This window comes from Puntigrus tetrazona, chromosome 17, assembly GCF_018831695.1.
Source record: "Puntigrus tetrazona isolate hp1 chromosome 17, ASM1883169v1, whole genome shotgun sequence".
Lineage (NCBI taxonomy): Eukaryota > Metazoa > Chordata > Actinopteri > Cypriniformes > Cyprinidae > Puntigrus > Puntigrus tetrazona.
Window position 1 is genome coordinate 21,206,639 of NC_056715.1, and position 18,523 is coordinate 21,225,161.

The 18,523-nt window shown below is 38.7% G+C and overlaps 2 protein-coding genes across 2 annotated transcripts; both read right to left on the reverse strand.

Moving 5' to 3' along the window:
• Positions 1-4,996: 4,996 nt before the first annotated feature.
• Positions 4,997-11,930, reverse strand: naa30 (N-alpha-acetyltransferase 30, NatC catalytic subunit). The gene is made up of 4 exons (XM_043263426.1): positions 10,930-11,930; positions 9,368-9,491; positions 9,042-9,097; positions 4,997-7,975 (listed from the first exon to the last, which is right to left on the reverse strand). The coding sequence occupies exons 1-4, from the start codon at positions 11,716-11,718 to the stop codon at positions 7,838-7,840; spliced, it is 1,107 nt and encodes a 368-aa protein (XP_043119361.1). The 5' UTR covers positions 11,719-11,930; the 3' UTR covers positions 4,997-7,837.
• Positions 11,931-14,210: 2,280 nt separating this feature from the next.
• On the reverse strand, positions 14,211-18,400 carry ap5m1 (adaptor related protein complex 5 subunit mu 1). The gene is made up of 8 exons (XM_043262282.1): positions 18,088-18,400; positions 16,597-17,260; positions 16,289-16,516; positions 15,669-15,808; positions 15,407-15,492; positions 15,216-15,328; positions 15,038-15,134; positions 14,211-14,488 (listed from the first exon to the last, which is right to left on the reverse strand). Exons 1-8 carry the CDS (start codon positions 18,153-18,155, stop codon positions 14,406-14,408), a joined length of 1,479 nt encoding a protein of 492 aa, XP_043118217.1. The 5' UTR covers positions 18,156-18,400; the 3' UTR covers positions 14,211-14,405.
• Positions 18,401-18,523: the final 123 nt, after the last annotated feature.

Here is an 18,523-nt window from a genome sequence, read left to right on the forward strand (position 1 = left end):
GTTCATCGTAGTCATAAAGGAGCGTATCACTCAGTGGTTTTAGCAAGCAGTTTTTGTTTATTTAAAAGAAAAAAAATACTATGAAGGAGCATAATTACATTGCTGTGTAATAACTGCAGCCAAGCTTGGTTGGGTTTCTCTAATATCAAGTTATATCTGCTCTAATCAAACAAACAGAAAACTGTCACTAATTCCGTCAATCATCAAGCTTGGCTCCCTGAGCAGTCACATGCCTGAGCAATCAGTGGAGAGACGGGCCCTCTCACCGCCGTCCAACCATTAACACACAGTTATAAAGTAACCTGTGGGGACAGTCACCATGGAAACTTGCCTCATTACGCCAAAACCGAGAAATATAAAGCAAGAGAGGGGGGCACGCACCTGCCATTTCACAACACAACTTTACAGGAGTTTCATTTTGTACAGTTAAGCAGAACTGAGGGGGAATATTCTTTGTTTAGGTTAAGTCAAAACATAACTGAACAGTTTAACTGGATCGGATGCAAGTGGACATTTCTGAAGAGAACACACCATGATCTTCAGCAGTACATATGTATGGACTCCTGGATACGACATTCAGATGGAGTGAGGCCTGGATTATACCCTGAAAAGCAGGTCAAGAAATGGAGTTGAGGAACCTATTTTGATATATAACTTAACCTTGGATGGGAGTGTAAGTGCAGCATGGGGAATAGCAACTCCAGGCCAAAGATTTGCCAAGTTGCACCATCTCGTAGTGAACCAATGGAGGATGAGCCTTCACTGTTTCCAACCTCATCATGGATGATCACTTCTGTAAAAGGCACAGAGATGCAAGAGAAGGGGATTGTGGAACAGAGGAAGACCAACCATCTGCCTCCTTTAACAGGAAGACACAAAATACCATATTCTGATCATTTACAACCAGGTGAGTGTGTAATTTTTCACATTTAGCACTAATTATGGACAATATTATTATATGGTTGCGCATTCCGCGGTGCAACACCACAGTTCTAACCTTTTGAAGATCAATTTTAAACCAATTTCAGACTTTCAGCCAAATAGCACCAACTATCAAGCCTACTAATGACATTGTTAAAAGAATGCACTTTTCTACAGGCTGACATAACAACATTGACTCAGCCAATGATGTGGGATTAGGGTGGGACTATTATTTTATTTGACCAATGGCAGATAGGAGAAGTTTTCAGGATAACCTGTTTAAAAGTCACATTTTTTTACATGCAGTTCCTTTTAGTGCTATAGTAGAGAAGATACTATACACTTCGTTTTTTTGCTTTTACTATGTTTTATTAATAAGCGTAGTATGATCATGATCATTTTATTATTTCATTCATGCTTGTGAGTTTATGTTGCGTCACCAACAGGATCTCAGAGTGACTGTGATAAAACTGGTCACAGCATTATTAAGCCTCATCCACCACAACCAGCAAAGATCTGAACGTACTTTAAAGAAGGTAAATCCGAGAACACCTAATACCTCTCCTTTTAGTAAAAAAACATACATTTTGTTCTTGACAGGACAGGGAATGGAAAGATGGGCCTGTCCACTGCTATTCCACTCCCAGCCTGAGAGGGCACTGTGGCGCAAACAAAACACTAAAGGTACATTTAAATAAAACATTCATGAAACCAAACTAGTTTGAGTCTTCTCAAAGTTACAGCTAAATTCATAGACAAGACAAGTTTTACATATAAGGAACAAGGTACAGCAGAAATTCTCAACTCTGGCCCTCAAGATCCACATTAATGCAGTTTTAGCTCCCAACTTGATCAAACTCACCTGCCTGTAACTTTAAAGCAGTCATGAAGTCATGATTAGCTTGTTCAGGTGTTCGGTTAGGATTAGAACTAAACTCTGCGGGACCTCGAGAGCCAGAGTTCAGATCCCCTCATTTACAGCCACCTGTAATATTCTCAAAATACTGAAGCACATTGAAGAACATTAGTGTAATTCGTTCACTCAAACTCAATTAATGGAGGGCCACAGTTTTGCTCCACTCCTAATCAAACACACCTGATCCTCAAGGTCTTCATGATCACTAGAAACTTCCATGCATGTGTGATTTGGAGCTGTGGCCCTCCAGGAATTGAGTTTTAGACCAATTGTTCAGTTGTAAAACACTGATCTTCATCTTGCATTTTGTATTTATCCAGAAAAGGATATAAATATGAGGTATCTGATGAGTTTGTTAAGGTGTTTTAAATCTAAAAGATGTAGATAAAAAAGGAGAAGACTGACATCTGGTGAGCACTGAGCCTTGCCCTGTGGTCCCACTAGATCTGATTACTGTGTTGTTGGAGTGGAAAGTATGTTGGGGTGCTCCTGTGTTACCTTCAACTCTGGGATCCATCATCAGAGGACAGGGGACCAGGAGTAGATCCCTTTTTCAAACTCTGGAATTCCCAGGCACAGGGAAAGATCTTGCACCATCATCCAACTCATTATTTTTCTCAACGAACCTTTCCAGTTTTTTTTAATTGTACATTTGCGTCACTGAAGCCATATCTCAGTCTCTCAATCTCTAAGCTAAGGGTTTGAAACTTTCTACCGATGCTTTCATTAATGTTTGAAGTGTCATGACAAGATTTTAGCAACTACTTACAAATGCCACTTGGAATTACATTAACACGTTGAGGCTATTCTTAGGTGGATCACTCGAGCATTCTTGACCTTCGCAGGGAAACACGAAAGGTCTCCTGCTGGCACAGACGATGCTCAGTCGCCAAGCAACCAAGAAGCGGCAAGCTCAGCAGAGGTGCTTTAGGGAAAGTCAAGGGAAGCAGAAGGGGGTGTACACCTCTTATTGTGAGTCCCTTTGTTCAATCATTTTACAGATTGTTGAATTGCCCAAATAGACCTTTCCATTTTGGTTGAGTACTTCACATAACTGAAGTCTTGTCTAACAGGTGCGATAGAGGGTTTGTTTTGTGTCCAAGCCAACGCAACAAAAATCTTCTGGGATGAGTCTGAAGGACTGAAGTAGCAGTCGGGATACAATGAGTGATAAACCACCAGTGTTGGGGAAAGTTACTTTTAAAAGTAATGCCTTACAATATTGCGTTACTTCCTAAAAAAGTAACAAATTGCGTTACCTAGTTATTTTTATGGAAAGTAATATTGCGTTAATTTTTTGTGTTACTTTTTAAATATGAGCATGGCTTGATTTATTGTTTTATCTATTTATAGCAAATGTAAAAGGCCTTTCACACCAAAAAGTGTAATAAATAAACCAATAAATGTAATAAATAAATGTAATAAATAATAAATAAACCAAATAAACCTCCCAGAGTGAAGGAACTGGACACAATAATTTGGATTTAAAGACTTTTTTTAAACTTGCTTTTCATACCTCCCCTTCTGTTACCCCTCACTTCCTTTTGTATGAAAAGTAAATCCATGTTTGTACAGTAGAATACAGTAGAAGGTTCAATACTTTTCAGCAATTAAAAATAAAATCAAGCACAATTGTTAGTTTATCTAAAGTCATTTTTGCTTATTAGTATGGTTAAACTGGTTCAAGACATTGGTAAATAAAATGGCATTAATAACATATGTAATTATTGCAGGGTTGCATCATTTTTTGCATTTCGCTGTTTTAATTAATTTTGATGAATGTTTTTTTGCAAGCGGGATGAACTAATGCACATTCACATTTAGTCTAGAACTACACTGTATTCACACACAATGCCTCTGACCTTCTGATTTCTCAACCTGTCATCAATAAACGGGAAAGCAAAGTAAGCTTTACTAGCATTACTTTTTGAAAAATTAATGCGTTACTTTACTAGTTAACAATTTGACATAAACAATTTGATTATGTAACATGCGTTACCCCCAACGCTGCAAACCACTAATGGAAAATGGAATTTGAAGACCAGAAATGTAGAGTTCTGCGGAAGGAAGGAATTCTGTAAATTCTACAAGGAGCAGAACAAATCTGGACAGAGATGTGACTGGAACTGCGCCAAGGAATTCAAATGCAAACATGATGTCCCTTCGACATAGTGAAAATGAGTATGGTTATTATTCTGGTTCTCCCATCAAGATATATCTACAGGAAGAATGAGAAGTTACTGAGAGGTTTTTAACAGGCCGACTCCGAAAAGCACCGACAGTCTGAGAGGATGCAAGCACAAAGTGTCCATGAAGGAATGTTTCAATCTAATTTGTACTGCATCTGTGGCATGTTGTCTATTACTCAGACAACATTGACTCATCCTTGGGTTCATAAATGATCGGGAAATGTGATTACAGTTGTACACTTCTGGTATAGCTACTACAGCGAGCAGGCCATACCTGCTTATAATTCCTGTGGAGTCTGCAGAATTTGTGGAGGAATCTGAAGCATCTGAAGGAAACCCACACCAACATGTGAGAACAAACTTGACGCAGAATGTCCTGCTGACTCAAGAGAGACTTGGGGAACTTCTAGTTGTGTCTTCTTTTTTAAAAAAATAAAATCATCAGGTAAAAAGCTTTCTTTTAAACTTATAAACAAATAGTTACACATGATGTGGAATTATGACTATGCAAGTTAGAGTTCATGTGAATCCTTATCCTACATTTGCAGTTTGACTGTAAACAGGAGTAAATGTAGCCTGAGGTCTTGTGCAATTATGTTAAAATAAACACTGTGGTGGTTCTGAGTACAGCTGCCTCCTCTTGACAACAAATTAATTTTAACAGATTTAAATTAGCGTACTTATACATACAAATTAACATCAATGGAAAAATCAAGCACCTCAGATGCTATAAATAAAGCTACTGCATCGGAGAACAACTAATGAGAAACTTTGCTACTTTTGCTAGGATGACCTTTTTTATTTTTACTGGAGTAAGCAAGATTTAAAGGTGAAGTTTGTAATTGAGGCACTACAAGCGGCATAAAAAATTCTCTCTCACTCATATATATATATATATATATATATAAATAAAGGAAGGAAATCATAACATTAATAATTAGTTTAATTTTATAAAGAACGAGCTACAACATTTGCTTAAAAATCAAATAATTTATTTATAATTTTTAAACCAGGTCTGTTGTCCACTTGAAAACAAAGAAACTTTTGCAAGACATTTTGTCAAGGGTGAAAGTGGGAGAAAGAAGGGTGGAGAAAATGCAAACATGCAAACAGTCGCTCTATCCCCAACAAAATGGATCCATGTTTGTGGAGCAGGTCTCACTTGTCCAAATCAGCTGAAAGTACAAGAGTAACACTAACTACAACATAAACTCCACCGTTTACAGGGATGAGAATTAGCCACAAGTGCAGATTGAAAATTAGTCCCGTCAATGAATAAATCCCCAAAACAGAAGCCAGTCAGATTAGTGTCCACATCATTTAAATATGAGATCTTACCCAGCTAGAACCTGCCAGCTGTTCGGTCTAAAGCTGTTAAATGGCCATAACATTTGATGGACAGCTTACAGTAATATAATCCATAAGTCAGATATTGGCAGTGTGAAAAAAAACATCATTGTGCCAACCACAATTTGACAATACAAAAAAAAAAAAAAAAAAAAAAAAAAAGGGCAGCACTGAATGGTGAGCATCGACAGCCAGAAATGCATTATTGTCTGTCAAGGTTGGCACCCTGGGAAAGGTTTTGAATTTTATTAATAAACCTGCTGCAATTTACTCACCCTAATAGAGTTACGAGCCTGTATGACTTTCTTCTTTCAGCAGAACATCACGGAACATATTCTGAAGGACGTTTCAACTGCTTTCGTCCATACAATAAAAGTCAATGGGATCCAATGTTGTTCTGAACCCAAGCGACACTTAACTCTATATGGACAAGAAAAAAAACGATTTATCAAAATATCTTCTACAGAAAACAAAAATGCGCAGGTTTGGAACAATATGAGGGTGAGTAAATGATGATGGGAATCTAAACTATCCCTAAGTTTACAATCTGCAATCTATAGACTGACTTTGACGGTTTGTTTGGATGAAACCTACTCGGAGGCTCTCAGATTTCCATTTTAACGTCGACTGTCCACAAATCAAAAGGAATAAAAGTCCTTACAAAGACAAGTTGGCTGTTGCTAACCACCGGGACCTTGAAAGGAGCCCCTGACAAGTGAAAGGAGAATTGAACACAAACCAAACACCTGAGGCCTTACTGACAGACAGCACACGGTCTGATGCGTCAAACGGGGTTGATAGGACATTATATTTCTGGGAGATGTATTACATTTTAAGGTTAAATTAAAAAAACAAAAACAAACAAAAAAAATTCCTCTTCCCATAAATCCATCAGCAAATATCTGTTTTCAAGCGCAAATTTATAAAGCAACCCATCCATATTCTCAACAACAGAGAGCAACAGCTCTATGGGGAACTTTTCCAATGACGATCAAAAACGACAAATCAAACTTCCATATGTACATTTAGCAAATCAAAAAAAACTTGTTTCCCACTCCAAACTTGAAAAAAAAAACACAAAAAAGGTTTTCTTCCAAGAACAACTCATGAGCCAGCAGCAAAGCAAAATGGGGGTCTATTGGCAATGACATAGAAACACTTACATACAACATGGTGATGGTACAACCTGCCACAGCACGCTACTGTTAAACACAAACCCATAAAATCGCTTACCTCCGGAAACTTCCTCCGTTAAATTTTAAAACGCCTCTAAACAATGTCATCTTGCATATAAATCAATCCGTTTCATGACTTTAAAGCAACTATTTGCATGAGTCCATTGAAGCAACTGAGCTGGTGAGATCTGTATTCTGCCACCTACTGGTCCACTAACGCAGTGGCGGACGAGGAATTACATCCCATCTAATCAGTGCAAAAATGAGAAGTGCGTCCGTTTGAGGTTCATTCGTCAAGGCCAGCAAATCTGAATATCCAAACATCGTCTCAGACATGGAAAGGGAAAATCGATGATGACGGGGGTTGGGGGAACACAGGGAATACTCTTCTTTTAAGCCCGTTTAGTATCTAATTTTGTTGTACAAAACACTCATGAAGAAGCATCGAGATTTGTGTCAGAATCACAAGTCACATAAACCAATACGGCATAATGTGAGTTAATAAGACCAACTTAAAAAAAAAAAAAGCAGAGTCGCCATCTGCACTGCTTCGCAGCATTCAGGTTAAAGTGTTTCTGAATGGGTGTATGTTAGTTCGTCACAGATCGAACTTCTAAAGTGGACAAAGCTCTGCTCAGTGTTTTCCAAAACATAAAATTAAACACATAAAATAAACCACAGACCCCCGTACGCAAAAAAAAAAAAAAAAAAAAAAAAAAGCAAAAGCAGCAGGGTACAAAACAATTGTAGCCTGCAATGCTCCCGTGCACCCTCTTTAAAGAAAAAAACGAAAATTTGAGAAGTTGAGTTGAGTCGGTTTAAACACATTTTCATCCTTCAGTTTGTGATTGTTTAAAAAAAAAAAAAAAAAAAAAAGAAAAAAAGGTGTGGTGCATTGTTTGCTTTCAACATTTCCATCAACGTGTTCGGCCCAGCCCATCTCCGCTGGCCGACACAAATACACACAGGCCTTGAGTCAAGCTGTTGACACCTGAACATAGAAGCCACCGCGTTTTCCTTTTCGGTGTCGGCGTCATATTAGTACCTGACTTTTTTTTTTATCTTTTTCATTTTTTGCAATAACCTCTCGTTCTTTCGCGCAAAAGTTCTTAAAACACTTTATTATGATTGGTTGATTTTTTTTTCCTCAGAGTTTGCCCTTTGTGGCTCAGCAGAGGTCGAGTGTCTTTCTATCGATGGGAAGTCATGTGATCCGAGCCGGAGGACTGGGGCGGAGGAAGAGTAGGCCGAAGGGATGGAGAAAGAGTTGAGGGACCCCGTAGTTTGATCTAGCGAAGCCAGAGTTTGAGCCGAAGTGCGTCCACTCCGTTTAAATAATATCTAAACAGCCGCTTGTCCCTGACAAAGCCCAGGTTCTCATAGAGTTTCAGGGCTGATTTGTTGGTGATTTCCGTCTCTAGCACCACCTAAAGATAAGAACAAAGTATGTAGACATAATGGACATAGTGCAGGTTTTGAAGTACACTCTTACAAGTAAAACATAGGTGAGGGAAGACAGAATTTGTGGCATATTGGGAACTACTACATCATACTACAACATATCAGTTTATACACGGCTAATTTTTAAAAGGTTTTTAAAAGTAAAATGCAATTCTGAAAGAGACAGCAAAACTGTATTTCTAGAATCATTACTTCAGTCTCACATAATCTTCGAGGAATCACTTTAATATGTTAATCGTTGAAAACATTTTTAGAAATGCACCAAATCACATTTAACATACATAATAATGAATAGCATTTATTTTTGAGATAAGTGAAAAACGGTTCATGAATTAGTGCTGTCAAATGGACTAATCGCAAGTAAAAGTTTTTACATAATATGTGCAAATACTGTATATATGCGTGTATATAAATATGCACGCGCACATTCATATTTAAGAAATATATATATTTGTATATTTCTGTATAGTACAAATCACACACGTGTACATACACGCATAAAGAGTATTCGAGTAGAATCTACAACTAATGAATATGCGAAGTGCAGATCGGCTAATAACTACAAACACAAAGCGTTTAAAAACTACAAACATGGTGGTTATGCGAGACTGACAGCGTCTAACCTGATTAAAAATATTTTTTTACTGTTATGCACGTTATATTTTATCTGCAGGAACGTTGCAACTGCTTCATTACGCAAGGTCAACGTGCCTCTCCATTTCTCGAAAATATGGTAAGATGTTAAATTAAAAGAAATTGTTCACAGCGCAGTTTAAATGGTGACAGAATCCACGTAACTAAGCAACGGAGCGTTTGCCAAAAAACGCAGTTTGTCCCAAAGCTTGTCTACTATTCTGCTACATACTCAAAAGTATATACTTTTTCTTCACAAAAAGAGCACATAGTTTTTAGGCGGTATATGTAAGCGAATTGGGAAGCAGCACATGCCTCTTAGTCTGCAGTATGAAGTATGTAGTAGTTCCATTCCAAACACACCCAAAGTGTGAAATCCTCACGAGACGAATCTCTTACCTCATCACAGTCCCCCTCCACCATAGCATAAATGGCCTTTTTCACAAGGTTGGTGCCTAACAAAGAGTAAGTACAAGAATCAATAACTCATTCCAAGTATTATACCTGTTGAACATGGTAAATACAAAACAAATGGGAAAAAAAAAAAAAAAACACACACACGGAACGGTCAAGCTCCTTCAACACAGAATGGCAAACCCTTGATTCATAGCAGTTCAAAGACATGTATCCATGAGCTGACACTGAAGCAGACGCGTGTCCTATAAAAAGACCTGTTTCTGTTGCCATTCTGAGATGACGGCTACCAACGCTAGCATGGCTCTTACCGATGCCTTTCCTGCGAAATTTGGAGTCCACAGCAAGCATGGCGATGTATCCGCGACGGAACATCTTCTTATGCATGTCTAGCTTACACACAATGGCACCGACACAGTCCTTCTCAACCATCGCCTGTGACACATCACAGAAAGACAGTCATCAGAGACACTGCAATTACTCTTGTGGGCTCTGAACTATGAGCGAAACAATGACAAATATCTCTATTATTAAGCTCAAATTGGGATAATTACACAACCCTGGCCTCGTGGTGTTCATGAAGATATAAATGCTCTTTAACACCCCGAAAGTATCATAGTTCTGACATAGTCAAGCTAAACTGTGGTATTTTTTTTTTTTTTTTTAAATAAGGGCATAGTAACCACAGGTAAAACCATTAGCATGGTTAGATTCATGTAACTATGGTTTCTGTGAAACAAACTATGGTTTTTGTCAAACTACAATGACTTCTGTCAAAAAAAAAAAAAAAATAGCACTTTAGAAATACTATGGTACTGAATGTTTAACTTACCCCAGTAATGGTCCTAAATGCAAGGTACACTTAAAACAACAACATAGGCATACCATGACACTTGTTGGTAACCATCAGATACAAAATATACTTCTTCACCCCCAACGAATTTAATATGAAACCTTTTTGCAAATGATACAATAATATATTTAGTGTTACTACAGTAACACTAAATACGGTATATATTTGAGTGATGGCGTGGCTACATTCATCGTCGACTAAATCACTTTAAACTATTTTATCTTTTTTTATGCAATACACAAATACAAACAGTATAATGTGTCTTTTTATGTGGTTATTTAGTCATGTCATGTATTTCAAACACAGCATGCAACAAAATGTATATTTATACTGTTTACCGTGACAGTTTATTACGATTACGGTAACATGGCTATGCAATGTTATGGACACATACCATAGTGATATCATGCTATAATTTTATGTAAATCGCTGTATTATTTAAACATGAGATACATCAAGATGTTAATCAATCACTAAAATTTCACACATCACTAGACCGTGACATTACTAGCCATATCATAATTTTGAATATAACAGAGACGATGCTGAAGGCTCTGACACCGATGAAACTTGATCGATATTTGGTGCTTGTCGTAAATGAATGTACTTTACCATAAGTTTGTTTGGCATGAAAATGGCAAATTTTCAAAGACATGGACAAACGTTTTAAAAAAAAAAAAAATACGTTTTCCAACAGTGTAATGTTCTAGGACATGGTTATAAAAATGGACATGTTTTTGAAACACATCATGGTTGAAAACGCATTTTGACTTCTTTTTTTGTTGACACTAACTATAGTAACATGTTTATTTTAGTCAAGGTAACATGGCATGTGTCCAATACAATGGTAATACCGTACTGTTCTCTGGTGCACAGGACATAGGAAAACGCGAATCAGCACTATTTACGCACGTTTAACGCACTAATGTCGGCTATTTTGTTATACGAGATTTGATTTTGGAGGCTTTGACACTGATATCTTCAACACCATCAAAAATAACCGAATGACAGGATACGTACCAGAAAGCAGAGCTGAGGCCAGTTGTGAATAAAGTACCTATAGGTGTATATGGAGTAGGGCTCAGATAAGTCTTTAGTTATGAGTCGGATGATATCGGGCATCTGGAGCTCAGACTCGTATCTCACGTATCGGATGGAGTCGTCGTGCTCCTCCAGCGCTAGCCTCGACATCCCCGCCACCGGAGCGCTGTCAGCCGCCGCCTGATCTACTCCAGCGCGCTGCGGGCCTGGGCCTGACTCAGCCCCGTCCATCGGCGCTGCCGCAGCCGCCCGAGCCCGATCCCCCGAACCAGTCCTGCTACTTACATCGTTCTCCAGTCGACAAGAGCTGCTCTCCGTGATCGCCATGCTATCAGTGCAGTTTATCCCGTTGTTCGGCGGCGACTGGCTCTGCGATATATCACTACATCGTTTATTTCTCGTGAAATTGTTGTTTTCCGTGTGATCGCTCCGCGTTTCGCCGATGCCGTCCAGGCGGTGGTCAGAAGCGGCGTTTTGATTGTCGGACGGGCGGTGTTGCTGGACGTGGTTCTGGAGGTGAGTGTGGTTGCACTGAACCCCGTTCAGCTGGGCTGTGTGGAACTGGGCGGCTGATGCATTAGGATGCACGTTGTTCTGGTTGGATTTGACTATCGCCTTGTGGTCGCTGGCGTGCTGGTGTCCAGGGCCGGGGCTGATGATGTCCCGTCCCTCATCGGTGCCCAGTAAGGTGCACCCGTCCACGGGCAGTGGTGTGATCTCGCTCGGGGATGAAGGCAGTGCGTTAGGCCCAGGCGGCACTTCAGCCATTCCACTGCATACAGTTACTATGATGACAGAAAAACGGGGTCGGAATAAGCTTCTCACAGCGAACGACGACAAACACAGACGTGCGTCCGGCTGCTGGTATCTGATAAACGTAAAAACAACGTAAAGTTCGTGGACTATCTCGTGTCTGTTCCTGCCATTACTCAATTCACTCCACACTGGCCTATTATCTGCCGTAAAGCAAAGCGGATGATTTACGACACTATGTCGGCGCTTTGCAGTGACGGATGCTGGGAAATTTAGTTTTTAATATATCGATAGGACTCGGTTACACTTCCTGAACCATTTTTTACACAAATTAAAGGCGCGCTTTTTTTTTTTTTTTTTTTTTTTACTAATTTATTAATTCATTTAGTGTTTGTTTGTTTAAAGCATGCATAAATTATCAATTAGTTATTTTCAATTTTCCTTTCAGTTTTAATTTAGTCTTAGTAATTTTATTTTATTAGGCTATTATTTCTGTTTAGCTTTAGTTTTCGTTTTAGTATTTCTTGAAGTGTAAACGTACTTTTTTAGTCTGTTGCCATTTGTAGTTTAGCTAAAATTTAAAAAATAGAATTTCTTTAAAAGTTATTTTATTTTAACTGTTGTTTCAATGTACGCAAACGATTTGAAAACTAAAACAGTTTTATTAACAAAAAATATTTAACGATCGTCCACAACCAAGCTATAGCAATCTGTTTTTGTTTTATAAAGCAAACGTGGAATTCTCAGTGGGCTACACCAAAATTAATTCTAAAACTTCTAAAAAGCGGTTTTAAAACCTATTCAATCCCAAGAAACAACCATTATAGTCTCCCTACAATACGGATGTATTAAGTTTATTTCTACGAAGAGCCACTAGATGGACCTATACATCAAATGATGAGAGTCATTGCCCCAGGGCTCATCGTGGGTGTTCATTGATGCAGAGTGTGCGCTCTTCTAAAAATGACTTTATATGCTACAGAAAAAAATGAAAAAATATTCTTTAATTAGATCAGGCTGAAGTAGTGGGCTAGGAAAGGTATAAAAAAATAATTTTGAGTATGTTCTTAATTGAAACATTTACCCGTTTTGTTTTGTTTTAATTACCTGTTCAAAAAATCCTCAAAAAGAAAACGATTTTAATGACAGCTATTTTTTTTAAATGTAAAGATGTTGTTTTACTAAGTCACTTTTTTGCTAAATTGTGTGTGTGTGTGTGTGTGTGTGTGTGTGTGTGTGTGTGTGTATATATATATAAATCTTAAATGAATCTTTAATACATTTAATACAAAATGAGTTTATATATTATAGAATTTATATATTATATAATTCTAGCTATTCAATTTTGTTGGAAGACATTTTTTCAATATCATAAAGACCACAGTAAAGATTTAAAAAAAAAAAAATTAACCATCTTTTTTTCTAGTTATGATTCCTAATTATTGTAGACATTCCAGTAAGAATCCTGAATGGCCCTATTGACTCCAGGTCAGGAGCCAGTCAGATTAGGAGGAACTCTCTGATAAGCTCTGAATACAGACACGTAGAGCGAATGAAGAGGACCTTATTGGAGACTTGCTTCAGCCATAAGATTGATCACGCTCGTTGTTCTAAAGAGGAAATCCTTGTGAGAATGCAGCCCTGCCTTGTTCTTACAGAAGCGCAGAAAGGCAATCAGCAGCCGTGGCAGACAATTAATCTCTCAGACAATGCTTTGCTTCAGTGGAGAGCTCTTATGTGGCTCCAGCTGAACCATCATCATCTCGCTGTCTTCTCCATGGGAATTCTCAGCCGTAATTGACAGCCAAATGCAACTCAGCTGCTATATATACCTATGCAGAAATGGTTTTCTGCCCAGAGCCACGCTATGTATATAAGGTGACTCACAATTCATGCACCTGGTTAGGTTTAGAACATTTTTCTAAGGAGATACATCCTATATCTTCAGGCTGCTTAATTGATTTCCTATTGTAACAATAAAAGACCAGAATTAAAGGGTCCTTTAGTTGCAAGTTGGATGATTGGTATTTTTAAGTCTCCTTTAACTGTTGGGCAGGAGAGAGACCGAGACAAGCTTAAGTGGGACCTCTATGGGTCACTTTGGAAACTAATTAAGAACCTCTTTGGATACCAGTCTGGTATTTCTCCTTAACAATTGCCTCCTCTCCTTCTCTCCCATCAAAATACGCTCTTTTCAGCCTCATCAAACAAACACAGGGCCAAAGTCCTCTTGTGAGTGAGCTCAAGGAGACTCTATATAAACCAGCTGAACAGCTAATCGGGAAAACCAAAGCCCGAACACTGGTAAACACTCGGGGCCCAGTCTGAAGCAAAATGAAAGAACTGTTAATTGAATTTTAATTCTTCATTACTTCTTATTAGTAAAGATGAAAGAGCACTGGACTAAAAATGGTGCAGATAAAAAAAAAAACGTTTCTTATTGTGCTGTATAAAAGGCTTAGTTCAACACAAAATATATTTATGACTGGAAAATGATATTATATAATAAGTGTTAGGTTCTCTGACCAGTCATTCATTATATATCGGCCCATTTTCAACTAAATAAAGGAGTCATATGCACTCAAAGAAAAAAGTCAGTATAAGTTAACACTGTATGACAGCAGCGTTTGCACACAGAGTATCATTTAATGCCTGATGCTTGTTTATTATATACACAATGATTTCTTAAGGTCGCTGGGTCTTCACAACACCATGAGCCCAGAGGACACCGGGGAATCACCGGTGGAGTTCCAAATGTAATATTCTGAGGAGACCAGCTCTCGTGCTAGAGGAAAAAATAAAAGCGTACAGGTTCATTTTCATTGCTGATATACTCAACCTTTTTTCCTTGTGTACTTATTTCAACATGCAGTATAAATTAAGCATATATTAATCCAGTAAATATTTTTTTTCCTTAAATATATAAATGGATGTGTTTGTATTTATATATACTTAATATATTATATACACAGTGTGTGCACATAAATATACACACACAGACATAATGTAAACAGCATTAATTTATACATAATAAATATACACCTTACCATACATTACATAAACTTGCTTTCATTTGTGATTAAGCATTTGACGGCACTAATATATTTCTATTTTATTTAATATTTTCATAGCATTTTTTCTTTATTTTGATTTCTGTTTCAATCATTTCAGTTTAAGCTTATTTTAATTCAGTTAGTTGCCAATGCAACATTTTTCTATTGAGGATTTCCTATCTAATATTTAGTTCTTTACTTTATTTCAATTAACAAAACTGATTTTCAAAGTTTGCATTAGTTTAAGCCACCGATAACAAGACTATCAGTGAAACACTCACTTGTGACAATGCGCGGTTTGGCCGATGAGTAAACCTGCACTGAGTGTTGGTCCACACAGCAACCAGACAGAGTCAAATCTGGCACGCGGAAATAAAGCTAGAAAGAACACAGTGGCAGATGTATTGAAAAGCCGTTTTATATAAACAACAAATCAGCTGATGTTGAATTCAAGCTCACTTTTACATATGCAGTGAGTCCTGTGCACAGAGGGTCTGTCGGTCCAGCAACAGTCCCTGAAAAATGAACAGTCCCTTCCAGTGTTGCTTCACGGGACTTTGGAAACTTCTGACCTGAAGAGGTAAAAAGACAAACGTCAGCGATATAATTAGAAATGAAACATTAAAATATCAAAAGACGGACAGACCAACCAAGTAACCAAACCAGTAGGTTCTTCTCTTTAGACACTTCGAGCTGTCCTGAGCTCACTTTGACCTCCACAATTCCCATTAGATTCCTGTAAAGAGGCACGTACGAGAACACTGAAACAGCCAGTGTGCCATTTATAAGCATAGCAAAACAGAACCTGAAGAGCTAAAGACAGACCGCTACATAAAGAACCGTTATAAACACCTGACAGTGTACCAGACGCATTTGAAATACAGAATTGAGCTACAAATTTGTGTAACTTACTGATTGAAAAATGGAATGTGGGCCTCACAGTACTCAAAGCTGTTTTTGACGCTTTCATGGAGCTTCAAGACAACATTAACCTTCAGGTGATTCTCCTCTGCCTTCAGCTTGTAGGAGCCAAGAATTGGTGGCACAGGTACCTCAAAGAAAGTTATAAAGCCAAGTCAGTTATAGATACTATAGTTTTAGTGTGTGTCTGTGTGTGTGTGTGTACTAATGAGAGAGAATTAAAGCAAAATACATACAGTGTTTGTTGTCTGTTTTTTTCAGAAATGATGTATTAAATTGATTAGAAGTGATATTAAGGTTATTTATAATCAAACAAATGCTGCTCTTTTGAACTTTCCTTTCATCAGAGAAACGCAAAGAAAAATCTATATCTATAAATCTATAAGCACCAAATCCTCATATTAGAATTATTTCTGAAGGATCAATTGGAGTAACGAAGCTGAAAATTCAGTTAGCTTTTGCCATGACATTTTATACATTGTTACTAACATTAAACTACACAATGTTACTGTTTTTGCTGTGATCAAATAAGAATCTTACCGAGCCAAACTTTTGAATGGTGCATTTTTGAGACAAAACATAAGACAAACTCCCGCCAGTGTGAGCTTTACCTGTGAGGTGTAGCTACAGAGTCTGAAAAGCTCCACAGGTGGTGAAAAAGGGAACTTGTACGGCCCTGAAAAGGCGGAACCGTCATTCTCGTCCACGCTGCAGGCGGTAAGGATGCTTGCATCCAGAGACGTCACGCAGGGATGGACAAGAATGTCCTGCAGGGGCGAGCCGTTGGGAGGGAGTGTGAGGGTGACGGTCACATTGGGCAGAACACCTTCAACCTCGCACTGAAAAACATGACGTCATGAATGTGATACAAGTTTAGAACCCAATATAACACTAAACAATGTGTTCAGCGGGAACTAACTTTGCACATGACCATGCCGTACACGTCCCAAATGTCCTGTTGACTGCTCTTGCCGTACTGCATGGACCTCACCTTCTCGGAAAGGGCCACACTTACTACAGCCCTGCCTCGATGGACCCCTGCCTTCCAAGCTGGCTGCTTTTGAGCACCCCCTGGGCTTGGAGCCACAGCAGCAGGCACCGATCCAGCAGGAGGAGGGGTGTCCAGTGGCCTCCCCAAAGGGCAAACCTGCAGGAGCACCGAGGGGAGAGCAGCCAAACGGGAGGCCAGCACATCAGGCTCTGGTTTACCTCCAGGGCCACAAAGGAAATCCTGCAGGCCTGACAAAAGAGTTAAGCCCTGAGAGACTGAGGCCAGGCTGGGAAGGGGTGGCCGAGGCTCAGGAGGTGCTTCCACTAGAGGAAGACAGGCTAGGATTAAAGCTCCCTGAGTGACCGTGAGCAAAGGCCAGAGGGTTTTCCCACCGGGACCGTCCAAACGCAGCTCCACAGCCGGTGAGCGGTGCTGACGGCCGCAATCATCCCGCACTTCTACGTAAGGTTTGTCGGCATCGACCAGGCCCAGCTCTGTCAGCAGAAGCTTGGGTACGACGAGGTCCTCCGGAACGGCCACATAATGAGTTCCAGCCAAGGATTTGGCACGGAGCTCAACCGTTGGGAATCTCCTGAATTAAAAAAACATGACAAAAGAAAAATAACAAATCGACTATGCTGGCAAAAGCATTCCAATTGAATTTGAACGATAATTAAAATTTCATAGTTATGGGCCTAGGTGTGAACAGCCCTTAAGCATATCCCATCATTCATCATGTTCAAGAACTAATGTGCCCTGAAATCACATGTGTGCACTTACATACTAGTAAACTGTACTACATTCTACTGTATAAACAATGTAGCTCTTTCTCAATTCATAACAGCATCCTATTCTAACTATTTCTATCATATGATTTGGCAGTTGTAAACTCCACAATTTGGCAAATGTAGTATATAATCCAAATATTCCATGCTGAAAATGTGTATGCGTGCTGTACGAGGTACAAATACTATGTGAAGGTACAGCAGGCATACAAAACCAGTCTTAAGTGGCATTGGTTTATTCGTAGCAATAGCCAATATACTGTACAGAAGAAAAAAAAAATTATTTTTTGTATACCAAAGTCATTGCAATATTAAGTAAAGACCATGTTTCATAAAATATTTTGTTCATTTTCTACTGTAAAAATATCAAAACTTAATTTTTGATTAGCAATATCCATTGCTAAGAACTTAATTTGTACAACTTTAAAGACGATTTTCTCAACATTGTGATTTTGCAAGATTTGTATTAATTTTTTTTAGTTGCAGGGTCACATATACAGTACAGATGCAAAAAAAAGAACTACAGCATGCTAGTATGCTATTCTAAAAGGCTAATTTGAAGTAATATTGAGTATGCAGTACATACGTTACAGTATGCAATACGCTAATATTCCTTCACAGAAAATATCCTTACCTGGAAAACCGCACTTTTCCAGATTCACCCTTCTCGTGTGTGATAACCCACAGTGCCCGTATACTCATGCTGCTGTTTCCGTCCCTATGGATGAGCGGGACTACTCTAACATGTCAAACATGTAGTGAAGTATGCAGTAATTACTAGCTCCCTGGGAAGGATTTTTATTTAGTTTAGTTTTTTTTTTTTTTCAAAGCTCGCTAGTGTGTGACCGATATAAACGTCAGATCTTAACATAACATGTTTAAAACAATGACAAGAAAATAAAGGAACTCGCCTCTGTCATGTTATTCACATGTGACAGCTTCTTCCTGTTTGCCGACGATCACGTGACATTATGGGGCGTGGTCGTGTCGCTGCGGCGGAGCTGACGTAGGATCAGCCGTAAAAAGCTGCGCCTTTTTCAGCTACGTTACAGCAGAACCTCAAAAACCGA